This window comes from Parasteatoda tepidariorum, chromosome 5 (assembly GCF_043381705.1).
Source record: "Parasteatoda tepidariorum isolate YZ-2023 chromosome 5, CAS_Ptep_4.0, whole genome shotgun sequence".
NCBI lineage: Eukaryota > Metazoa > Arthropoda > Arachnida > Araneae > Theridiidae > Parasteatoda > Parasteatoda tepidariorum.
The window spans coordinates 55,187,801-55,205,635 of NC_092208.1; the positions used below are offsets into that span (position 1 = coordinate 55,187,801).

The 17,835-nt window shown below is 28.9% G+C and overlaps 2 protein-coding genes across 2 annotated transcripts in view; both read right to left on the reverse strand.

The window, feature by feature from the left end:
* The window catches only part of LOC107456633 (dedicator of cytokinesis), a 50,758-nt gene extending 42,217 nt beyond the window's left edge, over positions 1-8,541 (reverse strand). The window contains exons 1-9 of the mRNA XM_043044367.2: positions 8,308-8,541; positions 7,835-7,928; positions 7,124-7,302; positions 6,081-6,152; positions 5,794-6,001; positions 3,823-4,047; positions 1,871-1,956; positions 1,181-1,247; positions 896-1,045 (exon numbers count right to left, since the gene is read on the reverse strand). Of these exons, the coding sequence (XP_042900301.1) occupies positions 896-1,045; positions 1,181-1,247; positions 1,871-1,956; positions 3,823-4,047; positions 5,794-6,001; positions 6,081-6,152; positions 7,124-7,302; positions 7,835-7,928; positions 8,308-8,348 (1,122 nt within the window). The 5' untranslated portion in view covers positions 8,349-8,541. The remainder of the gene's footprint in view (positions 1-895; positions 1,046-1,180; positions 1,248-1,870; positions 1,957-3,822; positions 4,048-5,793; positions 6,002-6,080; positions 6,153-7,123; positions 7,303-7,834; positions 7,929-8,307) is intronic.
* Positions 8,542-16,160: 7,619 nt separating this feature from the next.
* LOC107456988 (eukaryotic translation release factor 3) overlaps positions 16,161-17,835 on the reverse strand; it is a 22,105-nt gene continuing 20,430 nt past the window's right edge. Inside the window, exons 14-15 of the mRNA XM_016075005.3 lie at positions 17,362-17,530; positions 16,161-17,274 (exon numbers count right to left, since the gene is read on the reverse strand). Of these exons, the coding sequence (XP_015930491.1) occupies positions 17,231-17,274; positions 17,362-17,530 (213 nt within the window). The 3' untranslated portion in view covers positions 16,161-17,230. The remainder of the gene's footprint in view (positions 17,275-17,361; positions 17,531-17,835) is intronic.

The following is a 17,835-nucleotide window of genomic DNA, read 5'->3' on the forward strand; positions in this document are numbered from 1 at the left end:
AATTACATCTGAATAGTACTCAGAAATGAAAGATTTCAGTAAACTTTGACATTATAATCGTCTGAATATTTGATTGAGTTTTAGAACAAAAAAGCGAGAATTAACATTCTGTTTCATTTTTAAAATAAATAAGCAAAAAAGATTGTTCAAGGCGTATTGATCATTCATTCATCATCAAAATAGTTTTAATACTGAATGGCTATAAATATTCTGTGATAGAATATTGATGACAATAATTTATTTTTTGCAACAGAAGAAAAGAAGTAAAATTATCAACATTGCATAACAAAGAATTCTTTAAAAATTTTGTTAATCTGCAAAAACAAATTAGAGCTAACTACTGAATACTTAGAAATCAATAACAGTTTTCTTCCATCACTGCTTAAAAGTAAACAAAAAATACATAGAAAAACCAAAACTTGTAATAACTTTGTACAGAAGGTTTATCTTGACAGTCCTAAGGCATCATGAATTCGGCATTTTTATAGATTTACATTTATTAAAGTTAGAGATTTTTAAATTTTTTTATTACATTAGGTAACTCACACAAAGTTTTTGACTAAATATTTAACAGTTAATTTATAAATCAGTTTATACAATTATTTTTTTTAAATATTGGTTTATTAGTCACTTTGTTTTACAGTAAGCTAAAAAATAAGGGGGGAAACTATTAGATTAAATAATTAATAAAAAATTAAATCATTTAAGTTTTGCCATTAAGAAAAATATTTCAATTGATTATATTTGAAAAATAAATCTGTCGTTCCAAATCAATTATTACTACTGACAATAAAAAACAATATATATATATATATACATAATTACTTTTTAACATATCAATAGTATTGAAACAGCTAAAATTTCAAACCATGATCCTATAAAAAGTCAAAATTACCTTTATAACAAGGAACAAATCTGGTGATGGATTAGTTATTTGAAATATACAGGATCTACTTAGAGTTGACACATCCTGATAACAAATATGGCTTGACAACATTCTTTTCAAAGGTTCAGAATTCATGTCAAAGTAAAAATTTTCAGAAACCTAAATTTAAATAACGAAACACAAAAATAATATTGACATTCAAGTTAAATAGGTTCTCAAAAGAAATCTGAAACAACACATTAAAATAAATCATAAATATTTAATATAATCATTACAAGTAATAATTATACAAACCTTTCTTTTCTCTTTGGCATCATACAAAGCCATTATTCCAAAAATAGGTTCAATTTCAAGGTCAAGTCTGAAAGCATTAAGACAATTAATTTAACAACATACCTATAATAACAATTTATTTAATAAAATTTCTATTGAAGTCGTGTATTTAAAAATTTCAAAAAATATATATAACAAAATTAAATGTCATAATCAACCCATATATTTACTGAAAGTCACAAAAAATTTCCTAAAATAACTACAGAGAAAAATGACTTTTAAATCAGAAATAAATCTAAAAAAAATTTTTTTTTTTAATTATTTAAGTCCATGAATTATAATTCTCAAGTGATAGAAATCAAAAATTACATTTTAGTTATTATTTTATTTATAAAATGAGTAATGATTTTTTTACATTTCCCACCTATTATCTGATCTGAATCTCCTGCAGATGTTGGCCTCTATAATTAATTCCCAAATTTTCAAAAAAAATTAAGCAACTCCTTAGTAGGTTGTCCTAGGATCTAATTATATCATTAAAGTGTTGCATTAAAAGTAGTCAGCTAAAAAGTTATTGAGATAAAACAATTGAATTTGGAGTTAAAATTGTATAACATGAAATTTTTAAAACATAACCATTGATTATGCTATAGCCCATAAATTTCATCCATGTTTATTTTGATTTCGTTGATTAAATAAATAAATTATTACTTCATAGCAAGACACTTGACAATTACGCGATGACCTATATGTTCTTTGGGCACTTGACCAGGAAACCTTTTTTCAATAAACTCTTCCTATAAAAACAAACAGAAATATTTATATTGTTCCTTTAATGCTCTTTTAACAACGAATTTGAAAATAGTTGTAGAGAGGAAAATATTCAGTTGGCAAAAAAGAGAGAAGGAAAGAAACTTATAAGTTGATAGTTCAACTTCATAAAACTGACTTAGATTAGCATTTTATATTAAAAAATAAATATCTAAAATGCTAAAAAATTTTACTTAAAAAGCATAAATTGATATTAAATTGGACAATTTTAAAAAGCGCATTTACTTTGTAACAGAATTCTTATTATAGAGCAAACATGTTTTCTGACAAATATAAAATTATTCCCAATTTTTTTTAAAAAAAGCGCAATACATCTAACTTAACTTATGTCTTAAACTTTTTGTAAATGAACAAGTAAAAACGATTCACTAAAATGATGTTACATAATAAAAAATAAACATATAAAACAAAAAATTATTTATTTTACTTATTACTTATTCTGTAAATTAATGTATAAATGTTACATATTAAATATCAATCAAGTTTGTTTATTAAAACATAAAATAAAATGTTACAATAAATAAAAATGTGAGGTAATTAAAATAAAAGCTAAGTAATTAAATTACTTTAAAACACATTAAAAAATAACCATATTAAAATTAATGAAATTGTCTAAACTGATTCCATAGCAATAGAGTCCAGGTTAAGTAGTGAAAAAGCCAGTCTTGCTAAATATACTAATAAGACCTATCAGCAGGGTTGGGGTTTTGGACGTCCTAAACTGGTTTTGGACTGTCTTAAAGTGTCCAGAACCTTGAACTTTGGTAAAAATTCTATAGGTGTAACCATTGTACACATAATAATTACATGTATCAATAAATATTTGATATTTTCTATACAATTTACTATAACTTATTAAAGGAAAATAATATAATAGGAAAAGGTTTATAATTTTTGAAGCTCCACAATTCATTGAACATCAAAAGTGAATACCTAATCCTTTAAATATAAATATGCTTTTAATACTGATAAATAATATTTTTGCATAAGGATAAATATGGCAATATTAAAAAATAAGAATTTTTCTTTAAAAAAAATACTAAAATTATTCAAAAATTATCCTTTTATTTTTCACAATTTTTTTTTTTTAATTTTATAATTTCTGCATCACAAGATGATAAAAAAGACATCTTTTTTAAAAAAAAATTGTTTTTGAATATAAATATATTAGTTTAAATTGAAAATACAAAATAACTGAAAAATGTATTCACAGTTTTGAAGGGCATAACATCAGTTTCTGTTACTGACACTGATGATGTATCACCACTATGCTAAAAGAATTGAACATGAATGAAATAAAAGTATTCTTGAATAGTACAATAGATAAATAAACCTGTTTATGACAAACCAAGCACTTAGTCCCTAATATTTTAACCTGTATGGCAAGGCCAAACTTCAGTTATGTACTATTGAATGAGAGGACCAATTGAACTTGATTACTGATTAATCTTCCTTTGTTTAAATTGAAGAGTCAAACAATATTAATAAAACATTATACTTTTAAAAACAAATATTCTCTAGTATATTTAATTATCAATATGTTATTAGTTCTATGTTTATTTTACCTCTTAAATATTGTTCAGATAAAATTGTGACATAATTTGAGTAAAAGGATTTTGGACAGTTTTGGACAAAGGGGTTTTGGACAGGACGGTTTAAACCGTGGATTAATCCATTCTGTCCTAAACCTTGCCAACCCTGCCTATCAGCTATTATTATAATGAAGTACCTTAATTTGTGTGTAATTTTCAATTTTAATTGATAAATTTCTTTTTAAAAGGTATTAAGAAAAACTTATAAATAAAAGAAATTAATATTTTTTGAAAACTTACATCTTCCATGGGTGGATAAAGAGTGAACAATGAATCAGACCGATTTTCTAAGCGCTTGATTTCATTTATATAATCCAAAGCTTCAGACGGTGTATGGTCAAGCAATGATGGAATAAGGGGGTCGGCTTGGGAATTCCTGAGATCAAACACACTACTTGCCCAACTTCCTCTGGGTGTATCAACTAACTGAAATGATTGCCGATTGGATGAAGGAGCAGAAGAATCCTGTAAAATAATGATTTTTTAAAAAAACTATTATTTCTTCAATTAAAAGTTATCATAAACTTACATTCAGACCAAAAATATTCATCAATAAAATGTTCAGCAATTTAATTACGTACTAGCAAATTTGTAAGAAAAATAAATAAATTTATTGTATTTGATATTAGAATTTTTGGAAACAAAAAAAACAAATGCTAGTTTTTTAAAGCTCATGGCAAAACACAATTTAAGAGCAATTAAAATTTTCGAAACAGTAAATTTTTTATAATATAATGCTCATCAATTGAAGGTAGGTAATAAAAATTGATAATTAAAAAGTTTTAAAAAAAATGCTGCTGTGGTTAGGAACTTGCAAGAGAGGTAAGGCAAAACAAAAAGAAGCAGTTCATGTCCAGTTGAACAAATATTTTTATTTACCTAAATCATCTTAATTGCCCTGTTTTCTTAGGAGCATAGTAAAAAATTGCATTCAATTAGGCCCAGAATAATAGCAGTTTAATTGACCATAGATCATTTGACACCAAATTGACAAGTTCTGTAAGATAGTCACTGAGTCGGAAAAGTATGGTAAAACAGCTATTTTAGAACCTATTTTCGTGCAATGTCCAACAATTATAAGAAAACATAAAATTAAGTTTAAAAGTTGTGATTGAAATGCATAATAAACAAAATGCCCTTGGCAGTATACTATGACATTTCCAACCAAGGGCTACTATACATTTCTCAATCCTTATGATATGCCCTACCTACCCCCACCAAGTTTGTAACCATTGCACTGAATCATCCTGAAATATACAAACATTGATATCAGTTTGAATGTATAGCTTATGGTTTTTAAATATAATACCAATGTAATTTTTAGTTTAAAAAAACAATCAACAAAGCATAGAAATAGAATATAGTGTTAGCCCAATATAAAAAATGTCATAAGTAAGTAAACTTTAATAATTCTTATGCACGAAAACTATTCTTACGATTTGCTCCAAGCTTTTTGTTTATGCTACTTGAAATATCTTTGATATTAGGGTTTTAACATATACTCATTTGTTCATTCACAGTGTTATAAAAAAATTTTATGAAAATCATTCAAATGTAATGCTATGTTTGTAAAAAACATTAATTTTGTCACTCATTCTGTATTATACACTTCTTTAAAACTACCACTTTTCTATATGTTTAAAGTAAAGGCATATTTCTCTCAGGTAATACAATAACCTTTCCCAAGAATAGATTTAGTCCAACTTAGCTAATGTATATTATAACACATAAAGCGTAAGATATTTGCCATGAACTATCATTTAAGTTTTTTTATTGCATTTATGAATGAAATATGAAACTGTAAAATTGGTAAGTTTTATGTGTGCCATGTGTAACTCAGACTGATATTGCTTTTAAAAATTATCACGCTTATAGCACTTTGTACTAAAAACTGAGATTGAATGATTTTGAATCTTATTTTATCCTTTTGCTCTGTTCTTGTTTGTATTAATTGATGCCTTTTAATCTAATTTTAAAAAAGTCATTTTTGGTTCAGTCATACTAGGAGCCAAGAAAATTTCTATAATGCTGAGAGAATAAAAATTTCTAATCAACATTTGTTATGAATGTAAGAATCTTGTTTAAGGACTGGTTTTAACTAATTTCAAGATAACTTATTTCTTTAACAACATCAACTACAAACAACATTAATAAATTAACAATAAAATAAGCAAAATTAAAATGTACACCAAAAGTAATTTCGAAGCTTACAGATGTTGTATCTTCTCCTTCAGCAAGAGGAGGTTGTGGTAATGGCACTTCATTGATTTGTTTTAGACGTATCTCTTCCTCTTCCTTATAATCTCTTATAGGGGGAGCTACATCTATTTCAAATTCTTGTCTTGGTGTAGTTCTAGCAGCATTCTGACGATCAGAAGGCTTTTCATAAGGACAATTTGCACAGCTGTACTGCTGGTACCTGAAGAAAAATGCAAAATTCACAAATATTTGTTCAAATATTAAACAACCTAATATATTAAAAATTTATATATACAGACCTTCTGTTAACAACAATCCAATCTGAAGTATAACACTGAATGCAATCTTTAACTTGTTGATTGAGCTCAACACTAAATAAAATATATCTATATTAATTTTGTGAGAATAAATAAATAGTTATGTTTAATTAAAAGCATTTTTCAAAAAGCAAAATTGAAAAAAAAAGCAAATTTTAGAATTGAAATTAACTTTGTATTGTTCTACCACTCAAGAAAAACAACAAAAAAAATGAAAAAACTCAGAAAGACATATTGTAGGAGCATAACTTTTTGTTTGTGATAATTTCAGAGAAAATTTGTATGTGGTCTCGATTTAATATCTATTTGAATTTAATTCCTACATCTTAAACACCAGAGGTTATCACCATTCCATTACACACCTGGCTCCTATCTCCATCTTTTTATTATATCATTCAAACTTGTTTCTTTCCTCCCCCCTAATGATTAAACCACTCTTTTCCAAATGTAATTGTTGTTTTTATTTTGCTGTGATTCTGTGTTTTGACATAGGAGAATGTTCATGTTAACAGAATCAAAATTTTGGGATTTAAGTTGTACTTAATTCAGGTTATTTAGCTTTATTCATTAACAGCACAACGTCTGTTCACTAAGGCAACTCTAAATTGATCCAAGTTTTTTCCAAAAAATTTATATTATTCATGAAAAACAGTAATATTTTTAAATAAAACTTTATATTTAGTATCTGGTACAAGATGAAATATTGATTATGAGATTCTATTTTCAGATATAGGCAACAAAAAAAGGTATCATACTTTTTCTCTTTTCTTTTCTGTTATTTGAGCTATTTAAATACAAATTTGAAGTTATAAGGAAAAAAACTAGAGTTGAATTCCAAAGAAAATTTATTTCTCGCACTAGTTATTATGCTACTTAAGATATATAGTTATCTTTAACATAATTTTTTTAAGGTTTCAGGAATATAAGTTATTTTAGCTAGTAGAAAATTCTTCAGGAAATTTTAAACAGCCTTATTTTATTATTGTTACCAAATTTTTTAAATCCTTATAACATAATATACTCACACTTCATCATCAGGTACAATGTGTCCTAGTGTTCTACATTTATGAGGCAAAATACCTATTTCTAAGTCATCATCAGGAAAATCTAGAACATGTCTAAAAGAATCACAATCAATCTGATCTCTATGCTGGTCTAAAAATTCTTCAAAATCTAGTGGATCCACTACGTCAGTAATAGGAATCTATTATAATACAATAATTAGAATGCAATATATATATATATATATCAGATTATAAATGAAACTAAATATAATGTATTATAAAAGAAAAACTAAAAATTATATTTTTAAAAAAAGTTTCAAATAAATATTAATAGGCTTAACTAAGATTTCTTTTTCTCTCAGCATAATTACTGCCACCGAAAGAAATGAAATGCCATATCTATATCATTTATAATTGCTGCATCTATATCATGTTATAAATGAGGTAAGAACAATTTAAATTTTCAGAAGTGAGGTAATTTATGCTACATACAAGTAACTGGAAATATTTTACTAAAGAAGAAAGCAAAATATGATGTGATAACTATAAGTAGGTTCTAAAATTAATAGTATACAATTCACAATATTTAAAACCATAAAATTATAGAATATGAAATTTAGCTTAACAAAAACTTCATGCAAAAAATTTAAATTATACTTTAACTAAAAGCATGAAATAATCTGACTAAAAACATAAAAATTACGAGAAATTGAAGAAAATTAAATAAATTACATTTTCTGGGAAGATGTTGTTTTTGTGTAGTGAATCTTCTTTTGAGTGCGAAGCAACAGTTGATATCTGCTGTCGAATATCAGCGTTATTAGGCCTATAAAAGGATTTATTTAAAAAGTAATTACTTAAAATATGTCATATGCCTGAAACAATGGGACATACAGAGATTACATTTAATGTAGAAAGCTATAGAGTAGTCAAGTTTATCATACATAGACAATAACAATCACTTAAAACCAGTAAACTATAATTTTCTCATCAGACATTAAACAGAATAGAATGCAAGTTTACACAAAAGACAGATATCAACAACTAAAGATCAAGTAAAATTTACAATAATTGGAACATAGAAATTTTAAGAACCTTAAATAAAAAAAATTTCAAAGAAATGTCATAAAAATCATCAAATAATATTTAAATTTGACTTAATTTCACAAAATATGTAAAAGTAGTTATTTAAACAAGATACATACCATTTTAATTTTTGTGCAAAAGCACGTTGACGTGACTCCATTTCTTATTATTGTTAAAAATCTTTAAAATATTTCATGATAATAAATCTGTAAATTTTAAATTTGACATAGGAGACGGATGAGACAGAGCAAACAAAATAAAAGCTATACAATGGGTTTGTTTGTTATTTACTACAGCTACGGTTATGAACCTATTTTGGCTGCTTGTTTCTGTGCGATTTAACCTCTGAATGTAATTTTAAAAAATTAATTTGCAATTTTAAATAAGGTAGTAGTTGTAGTAGTTGTCATTTACTTCGCACAATGGGCTATTGGCGACGGTCTGGGAAACATAGCTGAGGATGATCCGAAGACATGCCATCACAATTTTGATCCTCTGCAGAGGGGATGGCACCCCCGCTTCAGTAGCCCGACGACCTGCACGCGAAGGCGAGTACTTTACGGTAGAACAGTTTAACGAGGACCAACACCGCACTCCCTCAATCCCTTCGCAGACTGATCCAAGTGGTCACCCACCCGCACACTGACAGCAGCCAGTGATGCTTGACTTTTTCGGTGATCTGCTGGGAACCGTGTCTTAACGGTCAGTCCACTGCGGGAGCAATTTTAAATAAGGAATGGGTCCTTTATTTAGCATCCCAAGTGTATAAGATGAACTGCTAGCGCAAGTACGAATTGCACTACTGAAAAACTCGCGAATCAGCAAACTTTCGCACCCTGTGAAAAAATCACAACCAATCCAATTCACGAACTTCCGATACCCTTCAAGGACTTATGTAAGAACCAACTGATTTTTTAAAAAAAATTTTAAGTAAAATTAAATTCTTATGTTAAAAAAAGAAAAAGTCTTTTGCTGCTATTAACAAAATTGTCATTTACTGCAAACGGATGTACAGCACACAAAAAAATAAACGGATCATTTGAAAGAATGCAACTTTAAATCACAAAATATAACATTTGATCAAAATCGGTCGAATAGTTCCTGGGAAACTGAATTTTGAAAAAGTGATACTTTTTAAAATTCGGTTCACCATCCCTCAGCTATTCGTGTTTATTTTTGTGACTTAAGATTTATAGCTATAAGAAGTATAAGTAAATTTAAATAGTAGAGGAAAGAGTGTTTCGCGTTGATATGCGGTAAACAATTATTAATTAGCTGCGTGAAAGGTCATTCGTTGCAGGCGCATGCCAATATGGGAAGAGGTTCCGTAGAGCGAAACAGAAATCTTTGTGGAAAGTCTGCTTTCACGAAGCGTGGAAAGTTTGGTGACAGGGACAATAATTTTTCTTCATTACAAAAGTTATTTTTAAGCTTACAATGTGTGGTAAAGTGCACCATGCAGTACAAAATACATAGATAACATAAAAAAATGCAATTTAGATGTACATTAAAATGAATCTGCACATTACGGTATTAAAATTAGTGATTTTATCTTCTTAGAAAAACATTTCTGAAAAAAATTATGTGAGGAAAGAAGAAGTATAAAATATGTTTCAATATTAATATTTTGAATTAATTTGCTTGACTCCCGTTGGGCCGAGTCTAGTGCCACCTTTAAACAGGGAGGATTATAAAAAAACTTTATATCTCCTTCGAGGGACAAATGAGGCGTAAAGATCTGAAACGCAGGCATTTGTGATTATATTAAAATATAAAAAACTCATCAAATTTCATTATCCTTTTTTTTACAAATAGTTCCCATCCTATTCACTTTGTTTTGGTATTATTCCCTCTAGCGTAAAAAACTTTGTAGGCGACAATATCTCATTTATTTCATGCTCCTTCCGCATTTCAGGGGTGATTGTGAGAGCAAGTCAAAATTCCGGAAAATTTCTTGAGTTAAAAAAGAAGTTTAAATTGAAAAAAATTTAAACAAGGTTTTTTCCCTCTTTTTCAATATATCTTAGTTTACTTAAAATATTTTTAAAATTTTACACATACCTATACCATTTATACATACCTATGATGACCTGGAGAAGTAATTAAAATTTACAAAAAAGTCTTTCCTTTTTGAGTTTATGATTATAACAACTATTTACTGATAAAAAATGAATATTAATCATGAATATAAGCTTATAAAGTATATCTCTGGCTCTCCCTTACAAAGAAATAAAATAAACAGTGTTTTTAAGTTCCACCTTTGAAAATTTTATTTCCGGAAACTTCTGTGATCAATAATTTTTTGAAACATCTGGACCTTCGATCTCCGGATCACTGTTAGAGAAAAGTCCGGAAATCCGGATTTTTTCCAGAGCACAATCAGCCCTGACATTTTTAACTTTATTCATTTTTAGAAAAATGTTATTCCTCTCTTCCGATCTCCCTTTGATAATAAAAAATATTTCCTAATTTATCATTTATCTAATTCGTATTTAGAATTTTTATTATGACGAAGCAACTATAATAGGTAATACAATAAGGCATCTATAAGGGACCGGGGTCAGAATCGATACTTATGCCTAGAGAGTGTCTCTTACAGGTGGTATACTGCATTTGCTAATCTGAAGTGAATAATCAGCCTGGTACTCACATAACTTTTATATACAGTGAAACCTCCATTATGGACATTTTTTTTAACTCTGTGAATTTTCAATAAACCAGTACGTACCTTCTCCCCAAAACGGACACTCCCGTAACTGGACTCTGGCAGTCATTTATGCCCTTAAGGCTTCTTTTTTTTTTCTATCTCTACAAACCAGACAATAGCTTGCCCAAATTTGAAAAAAACTTTCTGCTTTAAATTGTAAGGAAAAAAATATGCGACTTTCCATCATTTTTAAAGCATGCGATATTTTTTTACTTTATCCACTACTAAAAATAGTAAGCTATTTCCCAACTAAAAAAATAAATCATTCTCTTTTCACATTTCTTTATCTCGGAAAAAAAAAGGAAAGAGGATGATATTGCTCCTGGTCAGTGGCGTAAGCAAGGGAGGGGTTTAGGGGTTTAAACACCCCCCTTGAGCTCACACAAAATGGCAAAAATAAAAATTTTAGTAGAAATTATGCGAGCTATTATTTTTTAAGACTATATATTTTTATTTGCCTTATGCCTACTTTTTTTTCTCACGGTATTTCTCAGAATACTGAAAAAACATTTACTATAATAGGGTTGTACTTTTGAAACCAAATTCACGTGATACTGTTACGGACTGGATCCTTTCTGTCCTTCTACCAGTATAGTTTTCGAGACTGGCTGTCATTCGCGAGGTCTTTACGCGATGATTCTGGAATCCTAGACGTTCAGTCGTCTTTGAGACAATTCGAGAATTTTGGAGATGCGGTGAAAAATTATATAAAAGGGGGAACGGAGTACAGTGGAGTTAGACTAAGAGTTATCTCTGCCGCTTGTCTTTCGGAGCCTGCCGCTAAATCTGTTTTGATTTATCTCAACAAAAAGTTCATTCAATCGCCGAACCGTCCCGCAGTGGACTGATCGTTAAGACGCGGTTCCCAGCAGATCACCGAAGTCAAGCATCACTGGGTACGGTCGGTGCGCGGGTGGGTGACCACTTGGATCAGCCTGCGTAGGGACCGAGGGTGTGAGGTATTGGTCCTCGTTAAACTGTTCTACCGTAAAGTGCTCGACATCGCGTGCAGGTCGTCGGGCTACGGAAGCGCCATCCCCTCTGCAGAGGATCAAAATTGTGATGGCATGTCTTCGGATCATCCTCAGGGTTGTTTCCCAGACCGTCGCCAATAGCCCATCGTGCAGCTCTAGTGCGACGTAAATTAACTACAACTACAACAATCGCCGAACCCGTCGTCGTCACTATTTCGACTAGTGAAGAAATCAGTAACAGTACCATTGGAGATACTGTGCTCGTTGAAGTTATTCATTCCAGCTCGAAACTTTGAGATCGGAGCATAGCGGATATTTCTGTACCAATCCATATATATATATATATTTGCTGTTCTTGGATCTTTAGGATGTCAAAACGCAAGAATTTAACAATTTTTAATTATTTTGCGAAAAAACCGCGACTTGAAATTAGTGAGGTGACATCATCTAGTACCAATGTAAGTTTTCTGTTGTACAGAAATGTGATACTTCCGTTGAAGAAAACGTTTCAAACATAACAAAATCTGATGAATGTGAAAGTGGCCCTCTAAGTGTTACTTCCCACCCATATGACATTGGACTTTTTTTAGAAGATATTACATTATGTTCTTACACTTAAAAAATCAAATTAAAATTTAACTAAACAATGTTGTCTAAATAAAAAATCAAAATTGTCCAGCTGTCTAAATTAGGGAAATAATAGTGCTTTATTACAGATTCGAATTTCTTTTAGTAGTTTCAGAAAATTATGAACACCCCCCTTGAAAAAATTCTGCGTACGCCACTGCTCCTGGTAAAATATTTCAGACAGTAACATCTTTTCATCTGGATTATACTGGTTATGAGATACCACAAGCTATGTCTTAAATGCTCTTAATCTCGCTTCCCCACTGAAAATTTCTTTCTGGAGACAATATTTAACACTGATGATTCATTTTCTGAATCTGCACAGAATTTATCTTCAGAAGCAAGAGAACAGAAATCTAGTCCATTTTGGTGTTCCCATAAATGAAACATTTAGGCATTTGACCGATGAACAATCGTGGATATGACAACTCCATAGAGATCCTGCTGGTATGCATTGTTACAATACATTCATTTTTTTTTCTTATGCATAGTGGGAGGTTTACTACTCAAGTACTAGGTATTACCATGTTTCCTATCAAGTGATGAAGAGGGGTGTAAACGTAATAATCAAACCGTCTGAGAAAGTGATGTAGGACTAAAAGCGCCTATTCAGTATCATGACTAACTTTAATGTCTGTGCAAATAAGAAAGATATACTCATTTTTCTGTAGCTACATCTAGAATTATGTATACATATATCAAATGTTTTCACTTTTTTTTGTATTGGAAATAGTATTTTTTAAAGTTTAAATATCATTGTAAATATTTATTGTAGATTATTTAGCTTTTTCTGCGGGGTTAATCTTCGTTATTAGTGTACCCTTCCTGTAAACTGACAATTTTATTACTCCCCAAAGTATCCGTTTAACAGAGGTTTCACTGCAGATAAATTTTCCAGCCTACCTTTGCAGTTCTCTTTATGCAACCGATGTACAGTGAGTGCCTCCTTTGGTTTCGATATCACGATTTCGAAACTGTCACATTTTCATTGGCTGGTTTATCTAAATCCTCTATTTCATTTCTTTCCAAAAGTGCGTTTTTCCCAACTTGTAAATTATTTTTTTTTCCGTAAGTAATAAGAATATCAAAATTTTTTAAAAAATATAATGCAATTTCTATGCCCTTGAAGAATGTAACTAAATATTCATAAATTTCTTTTCATCTTTATCAGATATTCTTAGATTATATTTTAATTACAATCTTATTTTTTTTTATTAAATATATAAATACAAGATACGCGATTATTTTTTTAGTTTCATGTAAGACACGTTTTCGAAAAGTAAGGTCACTATTTTTATTTTAAGTCATTCTTGAAAGTCTTTTAAGGCATCAACATCTTAGTCCTGGAAATTACTAGACAAATATTGTGGTAAATCGTAGCGATTTTATGACAGTTCATTCGTTTGTTTAAAGCAAATAAAACATTTATGGAAAAAAAAAGCACTTAATTTTGCAAAAAATTGAAACAAAAAAAAACCTTTGACACGTTTACAATAATCAATAGCACTGTCCAGGGATGATTGTGAGCCAAAGTCAAAATTCCGGAAAATTTCTAGAGCATAAGTTTAAATTGAAAAAAATTTAAACAAGGTTTTTTTTCCTTTTTCTCAATATTTCTTAGTTTACTTAAAATACTTTTAAGATTTTACACATACCTATGATAACCTGGAGAAGTAATTAAAATTTAAAATAATGTCTTTCTTTCTTGAGTTTATGATTATAACAACTATTTACTGATAAAAAATGAATATTAATCATGAATATAAGCTTATAAAGTATATCTCTGGCTCTCCCTTACAAACAAACAAAATAAACTGTGTTTTTTAAGTTCCACCTTTGAAAATTTGATTTCCGGAAACTTCTGTAATCAATGATTTTTTGAAAAGTCTGAACCTTCGATCTCTGGATCACAGTTAGCGAAAAATTCGGAAATCCGAATTTTTTCCGGAGCACAATCAGCCCTGACTATCAACACGTCAATTTTCCTTGCGGTAGAGTGGCATGCCTTATATTTTTAGCAGCAAGTTTAATAGTTAATAATTATAGAGCTAAAATTTTTTGTTTGTTCCATCATACTCTCTGAACATTGACAGATTATCAAGTTTCTAAGCCTTATAGTTTTTAGGCAGCTAAACACAAAACAGCAGTGGTGACATTTACAATGTTAATTTCAGAAATAGTAAGACATTTAAAAATGTTTTTCTTTAAAATACTTTACAATATATACTTCATTTATCACCATTTAATTCAGAAATTATGAATTAAATGTTAGCTTTCTTTACACGATAGAAACAAGCACACCAAACAAAATTATTTCCAGAAATGGTTTGTAAGGGAACTGAGCACAATCTGATTTTTAACATGGATATTACATTATTAAATTAAAGGGATTTCAGATTTAACAAATAACTGAAAGTAAGATCTTAAAAATAATTTAATAGGACATGTTTAAATTATTTTGGGAAGTGAGTAAAATTTTAGAATAAATTTACAATTAAATACAGTATAAAAAACGCTTTAATTAGAAACTCAAGATTAATATTTTTGTTAATTAATCAAAAAATTTTAAATAATTTGATACTATTTCAAAAGGGCTTTATTCTTAAGATTAATGCTAATGGCTGAAACAGTAGAGTTTGAAAGAATCACAGATATGAAAATATTCATAATGAAAACAAGCTCGATTTAGCAATTTAAAACGAAATGAAGATTTTTTCCTATTACAATAGTCTTCTCCCTAACGGATGTAGAACCCCCTAACGGATGACAAACATAGAGCGATTAACCAATTAATAGCGGTGCCCACTAAAATATCTATTTCACATAATAATAAAAAGGCATTGTGAGTTGAAATGTGCAATAGAACTCCTCTTAAAGCAAAGTAGGTTTTCTTTTCTTTCCAAATTAGAAATTTTAATAGAGTATTAAACTAAACTAAACTCAGTGGCGCGACAGCCCATAGAGGGCCAAGGCCTACTGTGCCAATCTCAGTTTTCTTGACCTTGGGCAGATGTTCTGGTCAGGTGGTTAGCCGAACATGGAACCCCCAGTGTTTAGTTCCCGAGCATGCTTGGTATTCATTTATCGACCCACTGGAGGGATGAAAGGCTGAGCCAACCTTGCTCGGCCCGAGGATTTAATAGAGTATTAAGTGAAATAATTTTAAATAAAACTTATTACGATAAAGTTACACATATTACAGTTTCTCCTCTCCATTTATTCTAATAAAAAAACACTGGCGCTTAACAGTTGTGTCAGATAACCAAACAAAATAAGCACTTTTAATTCTCTGAAACAATGTAACATTAGTAATCTTTGAAGATGCTAAAGAAATACTATAACTGTAATTCTCTAAAATAGTAATAATATTAAAATTTACTAACACAAAAATAATAATAATTTTATATTTCCTTATAATTTGAAAAGAATTATCCAATTTTCAATAAAAAAAAATATTAAGCCACTAAATTTATTAAAAAAATAGGTTTAATTAAAAAAATATTAAGCCATTATATATTTAAGAATTTGAAATGAGATAAAAATAAAGGAATAAAATCTTTCTAAATATAGGAAGAATTGACAACTACGATATTCCATAATAAATTTCAAATTAAGCATGGATATTTGTCACAGTCAATTTGAATCAGAAAGTAAGAAACAAAGATAAAAAGATCCACAAAATTTTATTCCCAGATCTTGGTAACAAATACAGGCTTTATTTTACAGTCCTTAGGAAAGGATAACAATTTTTCCCTCAAATGCTTTGCAAAATTTGTGTGTAGTTTAGAGTAGTTGCAAAGCTGCAGATGATATCAAAACTAAGTGATACAGGCACTGAATGTTTGCTGACCAAGTTCCTCATGCAGTTATCTTCACTTATTCGAAAAACAAAATATCAACTAAAAATATTTTGTAATACGGAAAGTAACAGAGGAAAAAAGAAACTAAGTAAATAGCCAAATTAAATATAAATTGCAAAACTTAATACAACTTTTATTTGTTTCAAACTTGATATACATTTTAAGCAATTTCCCCAAACACAAATTAAAAAAAAAAAAAAAAAAAAGAAATAAANAAAAAAAAAATGAGATAAACCTAAAATGTATAAAACAATTATATGTATATCAGCAGTTACTGAGGTAAGGTAACTGTAATAACAATGAAAGCCTTGTCAAACTTATTAAAATATAATAATTTTAGGATATCAAAATGTTACTTTATATGAAACAGTAGCAATAAGAAATAAAGTTGCATATGTTTAAAAAAAAAAAAAAAACATTTTTGATAAAAAGTACAATAACATTCAAAATCTAATGAGTTGTTTTTAAATATAATAAAGTTTAAGAGCGCTACATTTCACACAGGCATTCTCCTTTAAAAAATTCTTCAAAACTTTTCAACGAATAGCACCTCAACTATAACCAGGTTTCAATATTTGGAATGCAAATTCAAGAATTTAACAAAATGTACAATTAATTGAAACGTTCTGCTTTGTTCCTGTTATAAGTAACAATCAATTTCACTTAGAAATGCAGCTGATACAGCTCATAACGGCACTCCAACAAAATCTAATATGAATTCATTTTTTTTTATTGCATTACGTTACAAAATTATGTATGAATAAGTTGCATTTCATGTTTTAGTACAAAATATGGAAGCATAAAAGAATAGAGATGCAAAACTAAGTCGTCCCATTTTGCAGTTGGAGAATACTGTCTTCACTGTACATAAAATTTATTCAATGAGCCTAAGAACTTTCCCAATTGCAATCGTCCGACCTACAAAACAAATATAACAATAAAATAAATTTTCGTTTATAATTTACTTTTAGAAATGAATAACAAATATAAAAACTCAAATGTTACCTTCGTCTCTTAAAGTGAAACGACCCATTTGGGGGAAATCTTTAAATGATTCAAGGCAAATCACACCAGCACATTCTAACCTCATAATGGCAATTTGATCTTGTTTAACAAACCTAGGACGCGTTTTTCCTTTTTCTCCTGATTTTTTATCTACAAGGCAAATCAGTGCCTATAAAATATAAAAGAAATTACAATTACCTCTTAATTATAAATATATAAAGTAAGATTTATCAATAAACCTTCATGGCTGACATTGATTTTAAAAATATAAGCAATTAGAAATTAAAGTAATGTAAATCATTTAAATTATAAAATACAAGCATTCATTTAGATAAATGTTTGAGAACATTAACTGAGCACAAGAAAAGTGAGACAAAGAAAAATTATATTTATAGAATATTCAACAGTAAATCACCAGGGATGAGAGTAGTCAGAAAGTAAAAAAGAGGAAATCCAAGAATATATATATATATA